The 27,386-nt window shown below is 39.3% G+C and overlaps 1 protein-coding gene across 1 annotated transcript in view; it reads right to left on the bottom strand.

The window, feature by feature from the left end:
- Positions 1 to 27,386, bottom strand: part of LOC122800225 (ubiquitin carboxyl-terminal hydrolase 36-like) — a 1,786,736-nt gene that overhangs the window by 1,280,489 nt on the left and 478,861 nt on the right. The window contains exon 9 of the mRNA XM_044069718.1: positions 10,935 to 11,046. Coding sequence (XP_043925653.1) covers positions 10,935 to 11,046 — 112 coding nt within the window. The remainder of the gene's footprint in view (positions 1 to 10,934; positions 11,047 to 27,386) is intronic.

The following is a 27,386-nucleotide window of genomic DNA, read 5'->3' as shown; positions in this document are numbered from 1 at the left end:
AGGGGCCATATTCTGGGTAAATTCAAGTTTTATTGGCCAGGCTTGTATGGGCTCTGAAGCAGTTAGCCTAATAATCTCCTGTGAATCGATAAAGATGAACTTGTATCCTTGAGGGGGGAAATGTATTCTCGAGGACAGCTTTGCAGCAAAGTATTTTATTAAAACTGACTGAGGTCTTTATTATGAACTGGCACAGGGAAATGACATACAGCCAAACATGGCTCCAAACAGCCCCACAGGGCTCGGTCCTTGGCCCCCTATTGTTCGGCATCTACTTCTCAGAAGTACAGGCCAACATGGGAGGTCTTTGGCTGACAAAGTTTGCAGACGACTGCAAACTGGGCGCCATAGTGGAAAGTGCATCGGACACGGATATCCTTCAGAAGGGACTCACGGAAACAGATAGCTGGTGCCAGAGCCATGGCCTGAAGTTAAATGCCAAAAAATGTATAGTCATACCCTTCGGGAAAAACAAGGTAACCCCAAGCTACCATATAGGTGGCAATCCACTAAGCACAGAAGAGGTTATCAGGGACCTGGGGACCCAGGTTGACAGTGGCCTTTCTTTTGACACTCACGTTGCTAAAGTGGTTAGAAAGACCTTCTGCATTGCCCACCTGATCATGAAGGGATTCACATCCAGATCTAGTGAGGTCATTGTTCCCCTGTACTCTTCACTTATCAGACCAATGATCGAGTACAATGCCCCATTCGGGATGTATCTCGCCCGACATCTGCAGCAATTGGAGAGACCCCAAAAGTTTCTCACCAAAAGGATAAAGGGACTCCAAAATCTGTCATATGCTGCCAGATTGAAGAAACTCCAGCTCTATTCAGTCGCATACCGTCTGCTCAGAGGTGACATGTGCCTGACATACAAGGCCATGTCCAACCCAGAATTAATGGACATGCTCCACCTCAAAAAATCCAAATCCACCAAAACCACTAGAGCAAGCGACTTAAACCTTAGCACGGATATAAATAGGACGTGCTGGAGGGATAGATTTATCACTCAGAGACTCCCTATGCTGTGGAATAGAGTCCTGGGTCCATGTGAGGCAGAGCACCTCGCTGGCTCTGTTCAAGAGAAATCTTGACCTGTGGATGGGAGATCGTAGGTTTACCCCAGGAATCATCTCTGTGTCACTGCTGGACAGAGGCACAACAAACTAATGGGTACAGTATTTTTTCATATAAGGGGTGGCGTAAGCCACAAAAATTCGGGCTAGGCTTATAAATGCCTTGGGGCAGATAGCCTAGTATAAACCTATGAACCTATGAACATGCATGTAGGTAGTAAAATGAAGACTCTCAAAGAATGCTTTGTCCAGTCTAGAATTATACCAGGTTTCCAGTAACAGCCATTTTACTTCTGCTAAAAAGTAAAGGTGAAACTAATGTCCAAAAGATATATGCACTAAGATATCATTAAAGTAAAAATCATGCACATTTCTTTAGACAAGGCAACATTTCTGCTTCTGCAAATAAGGAGAGTCCCAAATGCCATCTACTGACAGACTGTGTGCTGCCATGTAAACCAGGATTGAAACGCAGTAAAATCCTTAAGGTAGAATGGCATTTGAGTGTTTTATACTACTGTATGGAGAAAGTGAATATGAATTTGCAATAAAATTAAATCAGCAGCTGTTAAGACAGGCTTGGTATGCTAAAGTCCTTGAGGCCATGAAGATCCATACTAGACTAAACAAGTGAATATCAAAAATAGGTGGGATCAAATTTAGCATTCTGCTGCAGTGAACATTTTAAGGGGAGAATGTACAGCTGTGTAAAATCTTACCATAACAGTAGATGTCCTTTCATTCACTGTTACAGCACTCCTAACGAATGGGATTCCCTGTCTCGGCAGCCTAATGTCCGGACAGTATACAAAAGCCTAAGGTACTCTGTACATTACATGTATCCTCCTCGCATAGCATAGGGCATAAAGGTGATGTCCAGATGTACTATCCTCAGAACTGATAGCCCCAGTAGGAATGCCAGTCCAAGAAAAAACGAGAGGTAACCAGTATATCCAGCAGAGAAATGAACCAGGGGGAGGAGGGAGGGAGTGAATACTACAACATTAAAGGAAAAGATGTACTGTTATGGTAAAATTTTACACAACTGTACTATGTCTTTCCATTCACATGTTGCAGTATTCCTAACTGGGAGAGTGTCAAAGCTCAAGAAGAAACTTGGGAGGTGGAGGAAGGACCAGTAGAGCCCTGCCGGAAAACATGAAGGATGGCCCTAGGAAAACCAGCTCTAGCTCTGGAGAGTCCATCCAACTTGTAGTGCTTGGCAAAAAGATGCAGAGAAATCCAGGTAGCAGCCTCAAGAATAGAGTTAGTATCCAAACCCCCCTAAAAACAGCACCACAAGAAGCTACAGCCCCCCCCCCCCCTAGAATGAGCCTTTACTGAAGAAGGAAGGTTCTTACCATGTCAAGTATAACAAAAATAAATAGCTTTGAGATTGAAAAATAAATAGTTTACTTGGAAACAGCCAATCCTAGGGACCTAGGATGGAAGCAAACAAAAAAACTAATCACATTTTCTAATAGACAGCCTTATCCAAATAAAGTCTGAGTTGTTTATGCACAACCAAAGTATGCAGCACCCTCTCACTGTCAGACCGAGGTGTGGGGAAAAATAGGCAAATTAATAAATTGATTAAGTGACAACTCTCTAACCACCTTGGGCATAAAAGGAGGATTAGTATGCAAGGACACCATGTCCTTATGAATCAGCAAAAAAGAAGGATAAGCCACAAGGGCTTAAAGCTCAGACACCAGTCTGGCAGATGTAAGAGCTAACAAAAGAACAGGCTTTCAAGGAAGCTGAAGCAGCAGGCTCAAGAGGAGCTTGAGTCAACTTCTTCAAAACAAAATTAAGATCCCAGAGAGGAGGAACAGGCTTCCCTAGCGGCCTAACATGAAGGACATCTTTAAGGAATTGCTTCGCTTCAAACCTAGAAGCTTAAAGGAGGAGATAAAGGCAGACAAGAAGATATAGCCGATAAGTAGACCTTAACAGAAAAATAGGTCAAACAAGCACTGAGCAATTCACACAAATAAAGAACCAAAGGAACATCCAGAGTAAATGGATCCAGATTACGACAGAGACATCAAATAGAAAACCTCTTCCATTGGGATAAGTAGGATTTCCTAGTATTGGGTTTCCTGGACTCTTGCAGGACCCTAACCATGTCCTTAGAAAAAATGGTGTGTATGTGGAATCAAAATCCTATCACCCACAGTGTCAATTGAACCCCAGGCTCTGAAGAAGGGAAATGGCAAAATGAAGTTTTTGCAACTGGATCGGCTAGAGATGATTGTCACTGTTGAAGTGACACCTTGACCCCTTGTGCAAATGGGAAAAAGGGGTTGAGAATGGATAGATCTCTGGAGTGGAGGCCTGAATCAGCAGGTCATCCAAGTAAGGAAATACTTGGATCCCCTGAAGCCTGCAAAATGCAATAACGGGAGCAAGGCATTTGGTGAATACCCTTGGGGCAGTTGAAAGGCCAAAAGGCAAAGCAGAGAACTAAGAATGCTACTGAACAGAGAAACGCAAAAACTTCCTGAAAAGGGGATGGCTTGGAATATTGAAATATGCATCCTTGAGATCCAGAGACATCATATAAGCCTGAGGAAGCAAAAGAAAGAGTCTGAAGGGACAACATTTGCAAAGTGGGCACCTTCAGAAAAGTGTTTAGATAAGAGAGATCTAAAATTGGTCTCCAAGTACCCTCTTTTCTGGGAACTAGAAATATTCTGGAATAAAATTCCCTTCCCCCTTTGGGACACAGGCACCTCTCGAATAGTACCCAGAGACAAAAGGTCTCGAAGTACCTCTGGGGAAAAAAAGGAGTTTTTCCCAAGGAGGCTATGGAATGCCCATAAAAGGAGGATGGGACTTCCACACCAAGAAATACCCTGGTGAATAATGGACAGAACACAAGAATAATGAGTAATCTGAAGCCAAACAAGAAAAGAGAGAGAGAGAAAGATGAAGAGAAAGGGGAACATGGCTGGGAAGAGACGGATAGTCATACAGCACCTAATTTATCTGGAAAGGAAGACTTATGAGTCCCTGAAGTCTGAGTAGCCTTAGCAGGAGGAGGCTGTTTGCCGCTCTTTTTATCCTTAGTAAGAGGGCAAGATTGCCTGCAAACAAAGGTAGGCTTGCTGGGGTAATTTTTCAGACATTTAGGAACAGGAAAGATAAAAACATGTTTGAGTTCCCGTAAGGCCTTCCGCGTATCCTGAAGGGAATGAAAAAAAACATCAGCAGCTTCTCCAAACAAGTGTTTATTATCAAGAAGGGCATCTGCCAACTTAGTCTTGATATCATCAGGCAAGTCAAAAACAAGAATACCTCCTTATCACTGAACCAGCTACTGCATCATAACTACACATGATGGAATAACGAACCATCTAAGAGGAAGTCCCCAACAGGGAAAGAGCAGAAGTTTTGCCCTCAGAGTCTGAGAGATCAGAAATAACAACAAGCCTGAGAAAGGAGAGCCGACACATACCTGGACATATGGGTCTGATAATTAATAGTCCGAAAAGCTAAGGTAGTCTAGATGTAAACCTTCTTACCCAGCCTTTCCATGGTTCTGCTATCTTTATCAGAAGCCAGTAACTTGAGCAAAGGAAACAAATGAGGCGACAGACACCACTGAGGGATCAGCAGCAGGACATCTGTACAAAAAGTTACAGTCCTCAGGCACCCTATAAAACCTATCGTGTTTCTTGAGAGCAGGGGGCAGAGAATCAGGAGTTTTAGAGACATTGTAAAATACATCCAACAAAACAGGTGGAATAGCAGATGGTTTTGGAGATTCCATCTGCAGCAACTCACAGTATCTCTTATGGATTTCAGAGACCTAAGCATAATCCCACTTAAAAATTTCCATCATCCTAGAGACTGTCCTCTGGAATAGTCTGAACGAACAGATAACCACAATAGATGACCTCCAAAAGGCAACCAAGAAGTTGTTGTAAACTTCCCTTTATTACACAAAAATGGTTGAGCACTTTCGTTCACTAACAATATGAATTTCATCATAACAATGATTAGCACACCCCACCTTCTTTTTATATCATTACAGTCATGTGTCACACTAATCCAACTAACTAGTTAAAATCATATAAAACTTTGGCTAAAACATATTACAGCACATAATGTTTCAACTTTAAAATAGGTGCAATAGAGCAACTTTCATTAAGCCCTAGATATAATGTTGCTCTAAGTCTAATTTGCCACTGTGTTTCTTTCACATTTAAATGATCCTCAGTAAGTTTGTGATGAGTACAATTGATTATAAAAGCATAATGCATGAGTTGTTGATGGCAGAAGTGTATGAAATAGTTTCTAGGAATGAAATTACAATTGCTTACACCAAAATTGATGTGATGTTGCAAGATTTGCTCCTAGAAGGAAGCATTACAATAAAAGATTTTGAATTCATGCTTAACCAGCCTATTATAGCCAATATATTCGGAGTGCCGAAAATACACAAAGATATGTATAACCCCCCATTTCGCCCCATAGTAGATGCCAAGAAATCAAAAACATTTTTATTGCAAAATTTCTGGACCACAAATTACAATGTGGCCTTGAGCAGACTAAATAGATATGTAAAGATTTTTGCCATTATTTGAATTTATTGGGCGAAAAATAATTTAATAAGGATGCAATTTTTGCAACTTTGGATGTACATGATTTGTTTTCAGTCATTCCTCATAGTACAAGAAAACTTTGGTTTGAGGAACAACTGGAAAAGAACAAGCATGTGCATAAATGTGAGGTTTCAGCCATGAGTACCCTCATGGATATTATTTTAAAGAACAATTTTTTTTGTACCATGAAAGGCAAAGAACTGGAGTTGCCATGGCAGCGGCAAGCGCTGCCATGTTTACAAATTATATTATGGCTGAATGGGAGTAAAGGTATATAATGCATAGCCCACATTTTGAAAAATGTAGCATGTACATAAGATTTCTGGAATTTTTTTTTTTTTTTTTGTGGAATAGAACCATGATAGAGCTAGAACAGTTTATATCTTATATTAATAATAATTACTTTTTTATCCTTTTCACACACAGGTGAGGTACATAAGATATTTTTTTAGATGTAGAAATTAGTAAAAACTATGCTGAGGCCAAGTACAAATCTAACATTCATAGAAAGCCCACAGTCTCCAACACATAATTACACTATACCAGCAATCATCCATTACATCAAAAGAAGTCCATGGTTAAAGGCCAGTTTATTAGACTGGCCAGGATGATATCAAACAATCAAAGCTTCCATGATGAATGTAGCAAAGTGACCAGTATGTTTTTAACGAGAGGCTACCCAAAAAGCTTTGTAGCAGGCATCTATAGTGAAGTAAGTAGGAAAAGAGAAATAAGGACAATTCAATATGTTTTACTTCATAGAACAGTCATGACAATTACGACCGATGAGAAGTCAGAGTGGTCTAGCAAAGTTTTTATTACAACGTATAATATGGATGCTAGGCATATTACGAATATTATATTCAAGAATTGGTGGATTATATACTGATCCTCAAATAATGGATAAATTAGGTCCAATATCTAAGGTAGTATATAAAAAATATACTACCTTTAAGCACTTATTGGAGAGAGCTTCAAGTAGCACCCATAGGAATTTGAACAATAAAATAGGTACCCATAAATGTGGAGCATGCAGGCAATGTCAATATGTCATTGTGGGTGACCATGTGACAATGCAAAATAATACGTTTAAAAGCAGGGCATATTATAACTGCAATTCTTCAAATTTGGTATATGTAGCTGTGTGTCAATGTCCCTGCTTTTACGTAGGCAAGACTACCAGGTGGTTAAGAGACCAAATGTATGACCACATGAGGGATACAAGGAATGGTAAATCCACTAATGCACTATTTAAACATATACAAAAGAATAATACTCATAGCTTTAAGTTTTGTGTGTTGGATTCTATACAAAGATTTACAGGGGAAAATAAGTGAGGATCACTTAAATGTGAAAGAAACACGGTGGCAAATTAGACAGTGCAACATTATATCCAGGGTGGCATGAAAGTTGCTCTATTGCACCTATTTTAAAGTTGAAACATTATGTGCTGTAATATGTTTTAGCCAAGGTATTATATGACTAACTAGCGAACTGGGTTAGTGAGTCACATGATTTTTAATGATATAAAAAGAAGCTGGGGTGTACTATTCATTGCTCTGATGAAGTTTATATTGTTAGTGAACGAAAGCGCTCAACCATTTTTGTGCAATAAAAGGAATCCTAGAGATTGTATCCCTAAAAGAAATTTCTTTGAAGGGCGTATCAAGACTAGTAGATTCCTCTTCCTCTGACCTACAGTCTAAAGGATAAAGAATTTGGGAAGAGCAAGCAAGGGATTCCTCATCAGAATCCAACTCCTCCTCAGAGGAATCCTGTACCCTGGGCCTTTTTAAGGGGAGTAGAGGACCAAGGGGGAGTTGGAACAGAAACCCCCTGAAGATGTTTTAATGCCATCCCTTTTTTCTTTAAGGGGATGTCTGCCCTGTAAAACTTAGAAGCCTCTGACTCAGGATGGCATTCAATAACACTAGTTGGGACTTCTTCCCTAACTAAAATCTGATGAACACCCCCTAGGCCCCTCGGAAATAATCAACTGTAGTTCCCCCTGAACATCCAAAATGGACATGTGCAAAGCCTCAGACATGTTGAAAGCAAGATCCCCGCTGGCCTTCAACCCAGTTGCGGCAGAGGAATTAGAAAACAAAACCAGTCAAACATCTAGGTTTTCAGTGACCTCAGGAGAAATGTCTGGCAGAGGGTGGACACAGTGGAAAATTCTTGTTATGGTTTTTACCCTCTTCTTCCCTAACCCTTGGAGCAGGAAGTTCCTTCCACAGTATCCTGAGCAAGACACTTGAGTCACTGATTCTCTAGATAGAATGCTAGGGAAGATAGCCTACTATATGCAGAGTCTTCGGTAAGAAACCCTGACAAATGGAGCAAGACTTATAGTTGTGAGAGGCACCTCGGCAAAATAAACACTTTTCTTAGTGGTCTTTATGGAGAATCTGTCTCCCGCACTGGCATTTACCCTTCCTGGATAATATTAACCCTCAGAAGCAGCTAAAAGTCAAGAAAAAACAAAACCCCAATGGGGAACTTATCTGCAGCAGTTCGGAGACCAGCAAACTGGACATTGGCATTCAGACCGACAATCAAGATGTGTTCAGACTGGCTGCAAGGATGTAGGCATTCAGACCGATGATCGAGAGATACGTTCGGACTGGCAGTAAAGAAGTTCTGAGGATGGTACATCTGGATGTCACCTTTTTGCCTTACGCTATGACAGAAGCATACATGTGAAGTATGGCATACCTTAAAGCAACAGCAGCCTTTTTTATACTAGCAGGATGTCGGGCTGCCAAGACAGGGAATCCCAATCATTTGGAATACTGCAACACATGAATGGAAGGACATCCGTAGTTCTGTGCAAAAGTGCCATAATATCTCAAATCATGATTATGATGCAACCTTTTATACTGAGGTACTAGGCGCACTGGTTCATATGCTTTCACTGCAATTATCTGGCATTTTACATTATACTTTCCTTCACTAAGAGTGTTGCGATCCACTTCTGCTCTGCATGAGGAAAACAATAATGTCACATAATACTTCTTAACTGAGTTTCTTCTTAACTGAGTTTTAATTAAATAAGAAATAAAAAAATCCAATTTATCTCAAAAATGAAATTTATTTTCACCTTAATTATGCCTCCCTTTCCTAATTTATGTTCACATGCATTGAAATACACTATATGAAGATAAAACTGTGTATGGATCCTCATACCTGGAATCAATTGCCTTTTCTTTTTTAAATTTTTACCTAATCAGTACCATACAGCCCCTTGCCTCTTCTCCTGGCTTTCATGGCCACTCACGCAGACTCTCCTGAATATTTAGAGGTGTCTGAGTGTAACTGTTTGTTGGGTGGGCTCCTCTCAATTCCCTGGGAAGCTAACATCAACAGTAACTCATCTTTAGTCCTAAGCAGTGGGGGATAAGGATCCAATGGGAAGTAGGATACACACTGCCAGATGCCATCAATCTTATGGCTGCTGGTCAAATTCCCTACATTACAGACTGGCTACTGCAATGACGTCAAAGATGTCATTGCTGCCACTTGTCTGAATAGTTGCCCAATGAGGGTCCTGGTCTCCTCCAGACGTTGCACAGGCATTAGGCTTCTTAAAACCCTCATCTCTGGTACACGAGAGCTAGATATCAGTCACATCTTCCTATTCCCCCGTCACCACTTCCCATTGGCTCTACCAATTGCTTGAGTACATCTCTAAACTCAAGTCAATGGTTGCACAAATGGACTGCCTACCTCTGTGCCATTTGGTCAATATGGGTATGGACATATTTTGAAAAATTTGCTATACTATTTAACAAGGTTAAACAGATGTGCTTTTATATAGATAATAAACACCAGCAGTCTTCTACAGCCATTACACTATTTTTCACAACTCAGTTCCAAATAAAAGTATACACTGTGTACTTTTTGCTCCAAAGGCATAGAGGAATAAGGACCAGACAACAACCCAATCGACTCAGGTTTGATTAGTGGCTCAGGAGAATAATGGAAATTGCAGGAAGGATGGACATGCACAGAAGTGCTTATAGCTTTCTGGAATTTGCTAGGAAGCCAGTTCACAGCATGCTACTTACAAGCCAAGGTGAAGTGGGGTGGCGCAGCTTGTTCAATGGCATCTGCCCATTGCATATCCCAATTAAATTTCTCAGGACACACTCCAGAGAAAGAAACCAGGGTAGGCACAAGTTGGAATCCCCCCCCCCCAGCTGGAAAAATACATACACCCCTAGGATGCCCTCAGCCTCCTCTCTGGCCCTGGCCGGAAAAAAAAATGATAGACTGGAGTGGCTATTAGACTCAGTGAAGGACACAGAGCACTGGGGACAGCTGTCAGGATGATGGCAAGGGAAGAAAAAGAGTGAAAAAATACATTTTGCACTTTAAGCTGGCATTCAGAATGTATCTCGTCACAATGCTTTCTTTTTCCCAGAAAAAAAGTGATATTTTCTGTCATTTTTACATATTATCGGAAACATACACATTTTTAACTGTCACAGATGTGTACAAAATTTGAGATTGTTGATATTTTCCATAAACTTTATCAGGTCATGAAGAAAGTGAAAGTAGTGTCACTATTCAGGGTTCTTGTCTTATAAATTTCAAAAGAATATCTTCAGTCAGCAGAAAAAATAGTAACATTTGAAGTTTGGGTTACATTCAGGTAAAGAAGGGCCTTCAGAAAATTGCAGACTGTCAGCAAAACAGTCAACTGAAAATAAAAAACAGCATTCAGTTTTGTTCAGAATACAATAAAATCAAAAACAAACATGTAATAAAAAAAATTATCAAAATCGTAATGCTGATGAGATATCAGGCTAGAAAAGAAAATACATTTCTATACAAAAGCCGCTCTTTAAATTCTTTATGTTGAGGCATACATTTTTACACTAAAATTTCAAGTTGCACTTGCACCTCTACATTTCAGGGAATGCAGTCTTGGCAGTAAAATTCAATGAAAATTTCAAGAAAAAAATGTACATCTGTTCTAGAGAAACAGGCAACTATAAGAACAGCCTGTATTCTGTGGACAGCCATTCTGAAACGCTTAGTTAAGGTATTAAGTAAAGAGCTAGAATCTTTCAAGTGAATAACAATTCCAAGAATAAAAATGTAGCCAAAAGAAAACAGAAAAATTTAAAATCGAATACACTGATATAAAGTATTTTCATACCACATTAACAATAAATCATTAAAATTAAATTAGCTGCAGTACCTAAAACAATAAAGTTATTCAATTTTTGCTTCTTACCTTTGTAATCTTGCCACCACTGTAGTTGGCAAATCGTTTGAGAGACAATGTCAGCACGTTGGAGGCACGATGGATGGTGAAACGCTTGGTTGCAGGAACTTTCTTTTTACACCTGGAAGAAAAGTCATTCCTTAGAAATATAACATATCAAAAATCAAATGCTCAGATATACTGAAACTGACATCTTAGCATTCACAGTCTATCATTACAAAGAAAAGCAACAGAAGACTAAAAACAGGCACAAAAGTTCATTTGGCTCACCTATAAAGCAGTGAATTGCAATTTAAGATGCAGTGCACATTTAAAATTAGGTCCATAACCTATGGGACTGCACCACATACACAACAAAATACCATTAAATATGTACAAGACAATACAGTTTGTATCACAGTTCCACAGTTTATAAAAAAGAGCATCTAAGCCCAAAGCATTCATGTTTTCCTTGCCTCAAAATCATTATATGCTGAGGTATTCCTGTCACAGAAAAGGAGTCGCATCTGAAGCAAGGAGTAAATGGGCAGAAGGCACTAAGCTCTATCAATTTGCAAAATCACTTTATATTAAACTAACTCAAAATTCACAAAAGTTTAAGTCAGATGCTAAATAATCCTTTAACCATCATTCTGCAAATAATTTATATGTAGTCTATTAAAGATGCTCTACAAAGATCAGTTTTGTGTAAAGATAGCGCTATAGCAGCAAAGTGACAACAGCTGCATTCCCTACTCAACTACTGGGGATGGTACATCATTCTAGACTTTTAAGTAAAATCCAGCTGAGAGAAGCAAGTGTTTTTATTCAGCGGTAACAATGATAGAGACTCGGTTTTGATAACTAACCTGAAGCACGTTGAACAGAAGGGGGAAACCTGGTGAACCAATGCTATCCTCTCTCATTCATGTAGAAAGTAAAGGATTTCTGCTGGCAAGGTTCCCAAACAGTGTTAATTACTGGAAAGTAAAGCTAAAGCAATACATCATCAGCATTTCTCTGGCAGACACTGATGCCCTGAAAACAATGTGCGAATGCCCTCCGGTTGATATTCCTGTAAACTGTGTGAGAGTCAGCAAAAAAAAAAACAGTAGTGAAGAAACCTGCAGTATGCTGCAAGCTACTGATGGCTAGCCCCCTGTTCCCGACTTCTAACACAAGCATGTTAAACTCTATGGAGACCAAGAGAGCTAACATGAGTGGCAACGAAGAGGTTCAAAATGCAGCAAGAGTTGTGAGAAGATTTAAAGTGCTTGTGCTACAAAGAAAACAAGAAGCATAGATTAAAAATTTTAACAAAGACGTACAACTAGGAATTATGGTCCAAATGCACAGGAACATAAAATAAAACTAACATTTTTCAACAATGCATGCTTGCTTGCATAACAGTTGAACTGCAGCAGTAGTGGTTAAAGATAAGTGCTCAATAAAAGGGAAAAATGCAAGGCAGTTGGCAAGATGAAATTACGACATTAACCATTAGAATAGTTGTGACATAAAGGGATAAAAAGCCATGACCATAATACAGGTGACCCAAGTTCCATAGGTTGGTACTAGGCTATCGGCCCTAGGGCCTATACAAGACTAGCCATAATAATTCCCTGGCTATTTCTTCCCATATTATTTACTTCCCTGGACCCCTGTCTAGCAGGGTGACTGACATGATCCCCGGGTTGAATTTCCTATCTCCCATCCAATCATCAAGGTTCTTTTTGAAGAATGTCAAGGAGGTGCTCTGCTTGACATGTATGGACAGTCTATTCCAGAGTATGGGGAGTCTCTGGATCAGAAGCCTATCCCTCCAGCACGTTTTGTTCATTGTGATGACAAGATTTAAATCCCTGGAGCATGTGGCTCTGAGGGATTGGGATTTCTTTAAGTGGAGCATGTCCATCAGCTCTAGGTTTGACATGGCCTTGTATGTTAAGCAGAGATCGCCTATGAATAGACGATATGCCACAGAGTGTAGCTGGAGTTTTTTTTTTTTTTTAGACGGTCAGCATATGGCATCTGCTTTAGGCCTGTGATTCTTTTAGTGAGGTATTTCTGCGGCCTTTCCAGCTGTTGCAGAAGTCTTGTGAGGTACATACCAAATGGGGCGTTATACTCTATAATGGGTCTAATGAGGGATGAGTACAGTGGGACAACAACCTTTCTTCTGTATGAAAAGCCCTTAGTGATGAGGTGTGCCACATAGAAGGATTTCCTGACTGTTGTGGTGATGTGGTTATCAAAGGTGAGACCACTGCCCACCTGTGTCCCTAAGTCTCTCATCACACTTTCGGTGTTTAGTGCACTGCCACCAATGTGATAATTCATGTGTATATGTTTTTTTTTTCCCAAAGGGGATAACTACACATTTCTTGGCATTAAGCTTGAGCCTATGGCTCTGGCACCAAGCAACTGTTTCTGTAAGGCCCTTTTGTAGAATATCCACATCATTTGTGGATTCAATAATGGCTCCCAGTTTGCAGTCATCTGCAAACTCTGTTAGCCAGAGTCCCTTAGTGTTGGCCTGTACTTCAGAGAGGTGGATGCCAAACAAGAGTGGTCCCAGGACTGAACACTGAGGTACTCCACTTGTCTGGAGTTGGATTGGAGTCGGCTACTTTTACAGTCTGGGTTCTGTTAGCAAGCCAGTTGGCAACCCATTGAGTGACGCAGGGATTTATGCCCAGCTTGGCAAGTTTATCTATGACTCCAGAGTGGGGGATGGTGTTGAAAGCCTTGGCGAGGTCCAGACAGGCTGTGTGGACTGCCTTACCCTCGTCCACAGCTCTGGAGACTGATTCGAAGAAGTCAATCAGGTTCAGTAGACAAGATCGGCCCTTCACAAACCCAAACTGGGTTGGGTCCAGTGTTTGACGGGTGCCAATGTCTTTGCTTATAAGTTCCATGATAATGCGTTCCATGCCCTTGCAGATCAGGCTAGTCAGACTGATGGGACGGTAGTTCCCAGGATCCAAGTTGGATCCCCCCTTGTGGAGTGGGATAACTGTAGCTGTGCGCCACTCAGTGGACACGAAGCCTGAGGTGAGGCTATGATTAAACATGACACTTAGGTAAGGTGCCAATTAATTTTGTAGTTCATGTAGTACACAGCCCGGGATGTCATCTGGTCCCATGGATGCTGTATTCTTAGCTTTGGAGAGTGTGGTTTCTGCCTGTGTGGCTGTTTTTACTGGAATTTGGCAATCTTTTGGTATTGAGATGGGCTCTTTAGGGGGTGAGAGGGGGGTGAAGTTGGCACTAAATCTATCTGCCAGGATATTAGCAATATCCTTGGGATCAGTATATTTAATGTCATTCTGTTGTAGCTCAGAGCAGATCTGAGCATTGCCATTTAGATTCTTGACATAACTATAGAATGCCTTGTGGTTGTCTTTGGAATCTTTGGCAATTTTATTTTCTTAACTAGCTTTTGAGGATTTTATGAGGGATCTCAGCTTCTTACTGTGGCTGGTAAGGGATTTTTTTGCATCCTGGGGTTTTCCTCTTTTCTGCAACAGTTTCTTCCTTCTGTTGTATAGTTTGTTTATGGCAGGGGACCGCCAGATTGGCTTCCTTTTTTTTGAGGAGAGCATCTTGGTTCTGTTTGGGATAGCACGATTCATGCATGAATGGATGTGCTCTTACAGTGCCTTAGTGTAGGATTCAGCAGTCGAACTTTCTGATCCCGTCTGCATGGATCCCACGAAGTTAGTCACTTCTGACTTGAGTAGCATGTAGATGGCTTTGGAGAAGTTTTTTTACGGATGGTTTCCTCACTGGGGGGTGGGATGTGGATGACAAGGGTGATTTGCTTATGGTCAGACATGATCAATGAGGGGGGTGGACCACTGGTGTGGAGCATCTATCTCCCATGTTGGTAATGACCAGGTCTAGGATATTGGAGCTCCTGGTGGGACAATGGATTAGTTGATCCAGGCCGTTGGAATTTATGAATTCCAAGAACCGTTGGGAAAAGGTGTTCGTACCAGAGTAGTTTTCCCAGTTAATGTCAGGGTAGTTGAAATCACCCAGTATTAGGGTGTTTGGTTGTATCTTCATATTTTCCAGTATGTTTAGAAAGGTGTAGTGAGACTCTTGGGGCATGTGCGGGATCTGTAGCAAGCTACAATTTGGATTGCAGTCTTACCTAGTGTTAGTTGCACCTGGAGAATTTCAGATGCATTGTGTTGGGCAACTAGCCTCGAGGTGTGAATATCCTTGGTGAATATGGACTCCTCCACCTTTAGTGTTTCGGTCTTGGTTTGGTGGCCGAAAAGTGTGGTAAGAGTTGCAGCCTGGTATTGCAGAGGTGCTCTCTGGAGCCTTGAACCAGGTCTCAGTTACTGCACAGATATTGATGTTCTCCATTTTTAGGAGTGCCTCGAGAGAGTGCATTTTGAGGTTTAGACTTACAGCATTGAGAAGCATTACCTTCAGATTATGCATGCTTGTATCTGTTATGGTGGTGGTTTTGTCCTTTGAACCTTGCCTAAAAAATGCACTACAGGGGTGGCAAGAGCTTTAGCCAATTGGATGGCTGTAGGAGCTGGCCAGGCAGAATAAGAATGAACTGCTGCTGTTCCAACCATCCTGGGTAGAGGGAGATGGCACCAGCTCACCACAAGGGTGGCAACTAGCAAGAGCACTGAGTAGTCACCTAACAGAGTTTGAGCCAGCCAACCCTGCATTGTCAGCTGTGCATTCACACTAAGTAGCTGAAAGGAAAATGGCATGCAGAGGCACACTTCCTCTTGGGAGACAAGATGGCAGAGCTCAGAGAAAGTGGATAGAGGGAGGGGCTGTGCTTGACAAAGATGGCAATCCTCCCTCTGGAACCAGCAAGCAGGCCTGCTCCCTACCACCAGACTCTTGATGGAGAATGCAGAGCTAATCGGGATTCCTGGACAGGAACAAGTGGGCCAAAGGCCCTCGCCTAGCCAGAGAATATCTACTTCCTGCACCACTAAAATAAGTGGGTCACACTATATATTTATTGCCTTGATCCATTTTTACACATCCTGTGTACGTGACATTAACTGTGCCTAGTGAAGCTAGACATTGAGTGTTGCTTTATATTTCTCATGAAAATTCTGCTGCTGTCCTGTTCATATGCTTTTAGTAGAACCAGCCTAGAGTTCTACACTATCAAAACTGCTACAGTTTGAAAACACATTTCACTCAAGAAATACTGCCTTACTCAACTTACATAAGCAAAAATTATGAGCTGACATGACTTAACATTGCTTATTCAGCTGCTTAGTGTTACTGGGTAAACTAACTTTACAGAAGATATAATAAACAGTCCCACTGATACTTTCTCCTTTAATCTGCCCCCTTCACTGTTTGTAGAAGCCCATGGCCTCCCTTCCTTAAGTTTATTTCTCTTCTCGTGCAACCACTTTTAGTTCTGAGCCAGTACTTTTTTCCAGAGCCACACTCCTGCATTCTTGCTTACCTTTTCTCATTGTTTTGTTGATCTGTGGAGTTGGGGTAGCCTTTCAAAGGCCATTGAAACCTACTTACATTACACAGTTGTTCAGTCAAGTGCATTTTTTTTACTGTTCTCACCATTACACAGGTGAAGGTGTTACTGGATTAATTCTCCTACTAAAACTGTGTCCTAGAGCAACAAAATCAAGACTTTCATCTACTAGCACAGAGCCTTTTACACTGCATTGTTCTTTTACTTATCTCTCTCTCAGCAGATGTATGGCTGTTTAAGTTCAGTCACTGATTGTTTTTTCTCTATCTCTTTGCCAAGTTTTCAACCTGCTTCATTCACCCTTGGCTAATGCTTGTGCTCGATCCCCCACCCCAATTCAGACACACCCCTTTTACTCTACATTTATACTTCCATACCACCACCCACATATTCCTCAAATCAATATCAGTTCCCTCCAAAAAAACAATTATTCTAAATAGTAACACTCACTCTAGTTTACCACCCAAGACTCCCTGTTTTAACCCTTGCCCCCTTTAACTATCGAATTGCATCCCTACACATAACGGAGTACCATCATAACATTTTTTAATCTTAATTTACAAAAAAGATAAACCCAAGTTAAATAAAATATCCCTAAATTAGATTATTATTCCTCCTCACTCTACTAGCCTTCATCATCAATTATCAACTCCACCTCCTTCAAATACTCAGGACTTCAACCAATCCTCAACATAAAACCCTCTCCTTACAAACAAACCATATCAGATTTATCTATAAATGTCTCAAAACTAAGTATCCAAATTTACAATTATATATCAAACGAAGACCAAAATATAATTGGCCAAACTCTTCCCTCTGTAAAATATCATTTCAATAATTAGCAGAAGTATTCACTCCATCTCAGGTTCCACTGTTCAAAAAAACAAACCAGTCACCTAATACATCTCAACAAAAAACAGAATCCAAACTCATCTTACTAAATATGAACCTAAAAAGTATGTGCAATAAAATCCATGACAGTCATGCCTACTTTGCTACATACACTCCTGATGTAGTCATAGCTACTGAAACCTGCTTAAAAAAAAGTAATAAAGGCTAATGAGATTCCCCCCAATACAATAGACTCAAGCACGACCGACAAAACAAGCGTGCAGGTGATGTAGCAATCATCTATAAAAATTCCATAACCTTACTTCAACAGGAAATTCCCAAATTTAACAATGCTGAACTTCTAACAACACTCCTAAAATCAACAGGAAAACTATATGTTGAATCCATAAATCTATACAACTTCAGATAATTAATAATCACACCTACCCAAATCAACAAATGTTCAGGGAGACACTCAACATTAGACTGGATTCTCACAAACAAACCAGACAAACTGATAAATGTAGGCTGCCTCTCAGACAGCATGTGACCACATACCAACATATGCCATTAGAACTCACCAAAACCTAGATAAACATATTATCTATAATCAAATACGAAACACAACCAATTTCAGCAAAGATATTTTCAATAAAACACTAAAATGATATAAACTATAACTGGAATGTACTTAGAACAATGTTACCAGAGTACTGCTGTAGACCACTTTAACATATTCTTACAGACCTTAAATAGTCTAGCACCAGTATGTAATAAAAGAGTAAAGTCCAAACCCGCACTATGGCTTACAAAAGAATTAAAACAAAAATCATGATAAAAGAGATAAAGTCTGGAAAAATTGGTATAAAAATATAACTCAAAATGCCTTCCAGCAATTCAGACATCTTAGCAACATTGCAAAACTCTGTGTCAAACAGGATAAGCAAACATACTATACCAATCTACAAGACAAATGTAAAATTAACCCAAAACATTTTTGGTCATCACTAAATAAACTACTCCACCCTGTCAAGATCACCGATCCCTTTCCAAAAACAGACAATATGACAGACTATCCCCACCCAGTTTAATTCCTACTTTATACAATCAATATTCTCTCTCTATCTCAGACATATTCTGCCGTCTCTCTCTTCCCCTGTCCAATCAAAACCACCTACAGCTCTTCAATTTTAGGACAGTACCTACTCACTCATAATGAAGGTGCCCCTTAAACTAAAAACTACTTCTGTAGCTGCAAGACCAAATACCATCAGACTACCTAAAAATGGCTGCAGAAGTCGTAGCCTTCCTGGTTTCCATACTAATTAATAGGTCCATAGAAGAAAGATGCGTCCTATCACTGTGGAAAAAATCCTACATCATACCATTGCACAAAGGCAGCACATTTAAAATGTAATAACTACAGACCAATATTGATTCTCTTCCCCCTCTCCAAACTATTAGAGAAATACATCCATATTATTTATTTATTCATTTCCAGTTTGATAACCGGGGAAGTCCACTGGGCCCGAAAGCCCGTTTTCAGTGGAGGCCCGGGGAGAAAAGCTACATATTACAAACACATTACACACATAAGGCTCTGTGTTCTAAAAACATAGCACATTTAACAATTTCCAAAAACATAGCACATTTAACAATTTACATACAAAAAATAACATTTTTATACAATTGTATTGTTAGCATAGAAGAGAGAGAGAAAAAAGAAATTATACATAGATATGAAATGCAAAATAAGTAAATCAGAGAAGAAGTGTAGGAAAAAGGAGGTGCAAAGAATTAAAGGAGAAGAGATGCCAGGAGGAAGATAAAAAAGAACAGTTAGACTAAGATTCATTTTATTTTTGAGTAGAAAAGTACATCTTATGAAAAAGGTAAAAGATACATTTGTGAGAATAGGCATGTAGGCAGTGGGGAGAAGAGGATGTAAAAGGAATATATATAGAGTTTAAGCAGGGGAGAGAAAGGAGACAAAGAATTAGAGGGTGGGGGAGCTGAGGAGAGAGTTGGAAGAAGAGGGACAAGAGGGAGAAAATTAGAACTGGGATGTAATGGGATCTAGGTAGGAAGTATAGAATTACATTTCCAGTTTTGGGAGAGGTGAGAATGGAGAAGAGATTTGAATTGTTCATAGCTTGTAGTGACTCTTAGAAGGGGAGGAAGCAAGTTCCATTTTTTTGCTATAGTATAAGAAAGTAGGAGGTGGCCAGGTGGTCGTTTAGGTTTATATACTGAAAGAAGATTTTGGTGGCCTGAGAGGAGTGTAGAAGGGCAAGATATTAGATAGTGCAGGGCAAGCAGTGGGTTTAAAAATTAGTTTGCGTGCAGTAGTAAGTTGGAGATAATCAAGATGATTAGGGAGTTCGAGCCATTGGAGACTATGGAGGGAGATGCAATGGTGTGCAGAATGAGTAGAGTTAGTAGCGAATTTGGCGATTTTGTAGTAGCAACTTTCATGTTTTGAGGAGATAGAAGCTGTGAGGCTGGTTAGAAGAGGAGCACCATACAATAGAGAAGGGAGAAGGTAGGTAGGTAACCATATGCAGCTGATGCAACACCTAAACTCAAATAATCTGCTCTCAGAAACACAACATGGCTTTAGGCCCCATTCCTGTACCACTACATTTTTCTAATACAATAAACCAATATAGAAACAATGGTCTGCTTGTGTCCACCATGTTCTTAGACTTGTCAAGATATTCGATACCGTCTTGCACCATCAACTGCTCGTTCAACTCTCCTCAATTAGACTTTCACAATACTCTTTGCTGTGGTTTTAGTTACCTATCTGGAAGGCAACAAGATGTTAAATGACAACAAACATACTAATCTTTTCAACCAGCTACTGCAGGTGTCCCTCAGGGCTTTATCCTGGGTTCTCTCCTATTGAATACATTTATTAAAAACCTCCACTCACCATGTTAGTTTAGTTTAGTATGCAGACAACTCAGCATTAATATGTGCAGCCTCAACAACAAATAAGCTCCAAGACATTACCCAAAAATCTTTGTCCTCTGTAGAACCCTGTCTCAAAGAATCAAACTTCCTATTTAACCCCAAGAAAACTAAGTCAATGCTTTTTACCTCTAAAAGTTGCCAAAAATCAAATGAAATCTATTTACCAAATATTACTGCCATTGAAAATAACTCACAGTAAACTTCTAGGCATTGTAATAGATGACAGTCTCAAATATGACCAGCATATACTTCACACCATTAAATCTACACAATAGAAACTAGGATCCCTTTTATAGGATCAATGGATTCCGTTCCGATACTGCAAGAGAAACTCCAGCCACCACCTTCATATTGCCAGCTCTCTTATACACCACTTCTATCCTAACAAACTTAAATGATACTCAAAGAAACTGGCTACAGTATTATATCCAAGCACATCCATCACTCCAGTGTTATATCTTCTACTACACCATCTCATTTAAACCAACAATTAATTATTATCTATGCTATTTAAGACATACCAGTTAAATATATACTACTATCTCTACATGTAACTATAGCATTCATTCTCACTGTAAACCACTGTGTGCCCATACATTATTTGTGCCACCTGCTATTGTTGCATCACTGGTTCATTCAAAACACTGTCTGCTCATATATTATTTGTACAACATGCTACTCTTGTATCACTGGTTTATTCAAAGTACTGTCAGCTCAAATACTTCTTGTACCACCTGCTATTGTTGTATCACTGGTTTATTCACTTGTATTACTTGTAGTTACTTGGATTTTCTGGATTACTCATTTGTATTAATACTTTGCTACTTGGACTTTTCATCATGTACTGCTTTATGATCTTTACTATGTACTGCTCTAATATTTGTTAAGTAAATGAGGAGCTTTTCTCCCCAACACCTCCATTGAAAAAGGGCCTGTGTTCAGTCGGACTTTCCCAGTTAACAAATGTAAAATAAATAATAAAATAAACTTGCCTCCTGCGACAATAAAACAGATAAATTTGCCACCAATTTACTACATAGGACCCATTTTCGTAACTTAAAGCAATTAAACTTGCTTGAATTACACAACTACCTAACAAAGTCACAACTAACTACAGCACACAAACTCATGCATCATCCAGAAAAATACCCTACAATACAAAACATCAATGAACTACTGTCCAGCAACGGACCTCTGCTCTATTAAATTCTTATTACTTACAAATAAGCCAAATAATGTTGCAAGAACCTCGCTCTATTCACAGTACACTGTTAAATTATGGAATGGTACCCCATACAAATAAACTCTCTGATGAACTCAGTAGTTTTAAATCACTGCTTAAACATCTTAACCAATCCTGGTCCTGCACATGCTCATCACAAGGTTAAGACTTTGTGTTCACCGCACGATACTCTCCAAATACGTTCAACCTCTTACTGAAATGACAAAACAGTACGTTTACACAACTGGTGCCTGTACAAATCATTAAGCTGCACACAGGCTTCCTCTTTATTAATTTCCAACTCTATAAAATCTTATAATGTATAAATGTTCTAACTTCGCTGTGTTCAACTGGAATTTAGTATAATGCAGTGTAAGCAAATGGAGCTTTCCTCCTCAGGCCTCTGCTGAACATTAGTATTACTCAATCACATTTTCCCATAAACAAAGAGAAATAAATAAATGTCTTTGTTGCATAAGTACCTCCTAAGGGCAGTTTGATAATGAAATTCAATAACTCATTCCCTGATATTCACTTTATCCTATTCAGGGATATTGGGGAGCCACAACCTATTCTGGCATTCCCTGGACATAAAGCAAAGAGGTAACCAAAAAAAATGACAATTTACTGCAGGATACTTGAAAGTTTGCGCGTGTGCGCACACACACACACACACACACACACACACACACACACACACAGTCTCCTCCATCCCCAGATACAGATGCAATATACACTCAATGGCAATTTAGAGAGTTGTCAATTCATTATGAAGGTGGGGGTAGGAATCTCTACACAGTAGGCACCACAGCCAGAAATCAAACAGGATACCCAAGAACTGTGAGTTAGCAATGGTAACCAATGCAGCACAGCTGAACCATTCAATTATATGCCCTTAAAGGAATGTTTAGTAAACTATAATGTGAAAATCAATAGTATATATGCAGGTAACAAAAACATTCCCCTTTATTTTTACATGACCACAAGTACTTTGAAGAAAGTTGATTTAAGAGTGTAGGGACAGAATAAAAAAGTAGACCTTTTTCTCTTCCTTAATGTTGCTTCTATAGCCAACTAGGAGAAACTGCATCTCTTCACAAAGATCAAGTTTCATGATATGGATAGTCAAATTGAGTGTTCCCACTGTAAGAAGAAAAATCAAACTTGAACAATAAAGACTACCAAAAAACTGCTAATGAACTGTCCAACAATGTACACTTACATTTTACAGTGCACACGTACATGTTTTGGCTAAATCATTAAAATGTGGGGATCTACCAGAATCTTGGAAGCAGCTATTAGCTGCATTACCTAAAGAGGGAAAGACCCTTCAAGACCTAGCCTCACACTGATCAATTTCAGTTTTAAACTACAGTTATAATGTGTGTATGACTATACTAGCTAAGAGGATGCCAAAGGTGTTATCAAAAATGACAGACATGGATCAGGTCTGTGGAGGGAAAGCAAACATTTGACAGCATTAACAGAACGATGATGATCCAAAGGGAAGCAGAATGTAAGAAAATGCTTTTCTTATTGGTGAGTCTTGATGCAGCAAAAGCATTTGATACAGTCAACTGGGAATTTATGAGTACGGCAAAGGAAACATTTTCATTCCCCAAAAGAATATGGTTAATTAGGAAAACATATGAATGGTTTGCTGGCAGGAATTAAGGTAGAAGAGTTCCACTCCAATATGCGTTTGAACTGTGGAACAAGGCTGGGGAGTCATTTCCTCTCATTTGCTTTATATTTAGAGCCACTAGCAAAGAAAATAAGGGAGACTCAAATTCAAGGATATAACAAGTACAGTAAACTCCCTCTTATCCGGTTTCGCTGGGACTAGACCTTAGGCTGGATAAACGAATGGCTGGTTAATCAGAAAAAGTATACAAAACAGCATTTATAGGTTATAAATCAGCTGGAATAACATGATTTGTGTTAGTATGTATTTTTCTACTGAATATGAAGTTTAAAACTCAATTGTCTGTCATTATTTAGCCCAGAGGAGGCAAAGTGTTTTGCTTGTCCGTTGTCTTTTGCTAGGGCTACAGCAGAAATTTGATGGCTGGTTAAAGAGAGGCCGGATAAGAGGGAGTCTACTTGTACTGTGCGCTAGAAAAGTTAGCCTTACTTGCAGACGATATTTCATATTATTTAAATTAAGAAAATGACATTTTGAGACAGTTTCAGGTCTATTCTGGCTACAAATTAAATAAGATAAAGGAAAGGCAATAGCAGTAAACTATGTACCCGGATATAAAACAAAAGATGAATTCATTAGGTGTATGGATTAAAACTCATTCATTCAGTTAAGGCAGCTAAGGATATGTGGGAAAAGATTAAACAAAAGATAACAAAAACCTAAGAAAATCAATCCTATGAATTATTGAAAAGGATGGTAATAGTAAGAGATACACAGTGAAAAACATTTTCAAACTACTTTTTTAAAACTGACCTCAAAAACAGGCATGGATAAATACACAGTAAAAGAAAACAAATCATACCAACATTTCTTTTATCTTCATGCAGTATACATTTGAACAACCGTCATTCACTCCAAAATTACATAAATTGCTCAAGTCCAGTCTTCCCTTAAATGTTACTCCTCAAAACTATTATGCAAATATTGTTCCTACAAAGTTCATGTTTCTATGCTCTAAAAATTCCTCTACCAGTTCTTTTTTACACTACTACAGTTACATCTGGTTTAGATTTTGATTTCCTTTTTCTAATATTTTTTTGCAGCCAAACATATTAAACGTAGTAAGGCCTTGCTATGTCTGGATAATGCAGATCCAATATCCCAGCTTAAAAGTTACTTCCCTGGTCACAATAAAGTTCTCACCCAATATTTCTGACCAAGTACTCTGTAAGGAATTTTTTTAAATCTGCCATCTCGTACTTCCAAAAAAACATATTCCCAATTACCGCTCTCTTTCCCATCACACCTCTAGCATTTGCCACCTGCCTGAAGAAAAATTGAAGTCTGCTTGCAGTATAAAAATATCTAGGCAACACTTCCAATCAAAAATCCTAAACCTAGCAGACTTTGAAGAAGGCCTCCCATTACTCCTTTGTATACTTCCCCTCCATTCTCCCCTCCCTATATTTTTTAATCCTCTCTGACTGATCCTTAAAGTTATCATACAATATTTTACAAGGGCTAATAATTATCCCCTTTTTAATAGCAATTTCTGTTCTAGACAACTAAAACTGCTACCAGAGTTGTCTTTCATTTAACAATCCCCATCGCCAGCAAGGAAGGCAGTCTAACCTGTAGTTCAAACTTCTGCTTAGCCTCATCTCACCCAATTACTTTCTTTGTTAATTTTCAATGGTAAATTCTTGCCTACTCTTCTTTCTTTACCTCCTACTTGCAGTTCCTACTTGCAGTTATCCCTATCAGTAAAATCTACACTCTCCATTCCCATTGTTGGTTTAGTTCATAGAACAGGGTTACTTTATGTATATAGTATTCTATATGTTGTTTTTTGTTAACTTTCTTAAGGGACCTGCATACAAAATACAACTCACTGACTTATAACCTTCAGTTTGCATTATAAATACAAGCATTAATTCCATAAATCTAAAATATCATGTCAAATCAGATAATACTGAACTTTGTTGTTCTATGGGAAGAATCAACTTATCACACTTAACCTTTGCCTTCTTCCATTCTCAAATAAATATCTTCAATGTATTAATTATCACCTACAACATTTACTTTGGTCAATAAACATACACCTCTCCTTTATAAAAAAAAAAAAAAACTAGAGCGACTACAAACATGTTCACTGTTTTGTATTTTATTATTCAAATCTATAGTTATGAACTTTCAGTTTCTCAATTAAATGTATTAGCTTTTTAGTCTCTTCCCACATATCCTTAGCTGACATAACAATCATTTTAATCCATAACCCTAAATACTTCTGTCTCCATACATACAGGGAGTGCTGAACCAAGTCATCTGTTGGTACAGAGTTTAGCGCTTTAGCCTTTATTTATCTTCACTTATTTTACAGTTTGCCTTAAAATATTCCACAACAATAAGACGTCCTTTTCTGGAATTATCAAGTACAAAACATCTACAAATAAAGCTAACTTTCCTTTCTTATCATACTTGAATTTATGAGTCCTTTACTTTCTTTTCAAATGGCTCAAAATATAAAACAAAGGGGAAAAAGGACACCCCTGTCTTGCTCCTCTGTACAAACACAGTTTTTTTTTTCAGAGAGGAACCTCAGACCATAATTCTTGCTTCTGAGACTTTATCATAGGAAGTTAGTAGGCTATTGGCCCTGAGGGCCCTTACAAGCCTAGCCAAGAATTTAGCCCAGGTTCCAACAAGTCTGCACTCCATGCCACTGTTCAGCAGGGACACAGGTGGAATCCCAAGGCTGTATTTTCTGTTCCCCATCCAGTTATCCAGGTTGCGCTTAAAAAAGATTAATGAATATAGTATTCTGTACTGGTCTTTGTTATTTTTCTTAAGGGACCTGCATAAAAAATACAGCTCATTCCATTCTAAAAGGAAACAAACATGCGTCTTCTTCTTTCAGCATTTTCCTGATTAGGGGTCGCCACAGTGGATCACCTGTCCATTCAAGATTGGCAGTAGAGTTCTAAGGTGTTGAGTTGCCAGCCTGGCGCCCAACCTTCCACAGAAGGCACACGCACTCACACCTAGGGTTAATTTAGTGTGTCCAATCCACCTACAGCATGTCTTTGGGATGTGGGAGGAAACCGGAGCGCACAGAGGAAACACACGTGACCACAGGGAGGACATGCAGAGTCCGCACAGAAGGCACCACAGCCGAGGATAGAACCAGAGAACGTCTTGCTGTGAGGCAACAACGCTAACCGCTGCACCACTGGGGCCACCCTAGGAAACACATATGCTACCAATGCCCTATTCATTAAGTCCTAGTTGACTCTACTGAATGTCTTCTCTGTATCAAGACACACTAACAACAATGGCATTTTTCTCCCTCTGGGTCATCACTGTTCTATTAATGCTATCAAATGTTACCTCCCATCCCAAAACTATACTGATCCACACCTATCAAATTTGGACACCTTAACCATTTTCTTAGCTAGAATAAATACTTTGCAATCGGGTCTACTTCAGATGTTTGACATTTCAAAGCCCCGACTTTCATATGGCCGAGACCATATGATTGACGGTTTGAAATGTTGTACATCATAAAATAACATAAAACAAACAAAAACACTAACTGCATTTAGCAGGGGGATCAAGCCCCCCTGCACCTCCGCTACTTAAATATTCCTACTCCTTGATCGCACTACAGTGAAGAAAAGGGAAATCTCCCAGTTCCGCACTGTACAGGGATCTCCGCTATACATGTTCAAACATTCAACAGTTCGATCATATGGTCTCGGCCATATGAATGTCGAACTTTTGAAAGTTCGTTCATATGAAGGGCCCCTTATAATCATGGTTTAAAATGTAAATAGGTCTATATGAAGCTGGATCTGAAAGGTCTTTATCCTCTTGGGGTAACACAGCCACTCCAACTTTTTTCGAAGATGCCAGTAATACCCCCCACTCAAAAAAAAGTGTTAAACAAAACTTTCTAGATCTTGAATAGTCTCTTCCCTTTCAACTTCCAAAAGGAATACCATCTGTTTCTGGAGATTTCCACGTTAAACTACTAATGCTAATCCTCATCTTACTCTAACCTTGGCATAATTAAGTCTTCCATAAATATTTCTATTTATGCATTTTCTTGGTTTCCCCATTCATCTGAATTATACAAACTATAATAAAATTTCCTTTACAGATTTCCTGTGTTTCACAACAACTATTTCTATATTCTGTTGCCCAAGTTGTTTTGCTAAATATTTTATACTCAGGAGTGATCATCAAAAAATAGTTGCTGAACAACACCATTTTCTAAACTCATGCATATTAAACATTCCCTTTTTTTTCCTTTAG

This window comes from Protopterus annectens, chromosome 4.part0, assembly GCF_019279795.1.
Source record: "Protopterus annectens isolate FY-2018-M chromosome 4.part0, PAN1.0, whole genome shotgun sequence".
NCBI classification, from domain to species: domain Eukaryota; kingdom Metazoa; phylum Chordata; order Ceratodontiformes; family Protopteridae; genus Protopterus; species Protopterus annectens.
This window is presented reverse-complemented; position numbering and strand designations above follow the sequence as displayed.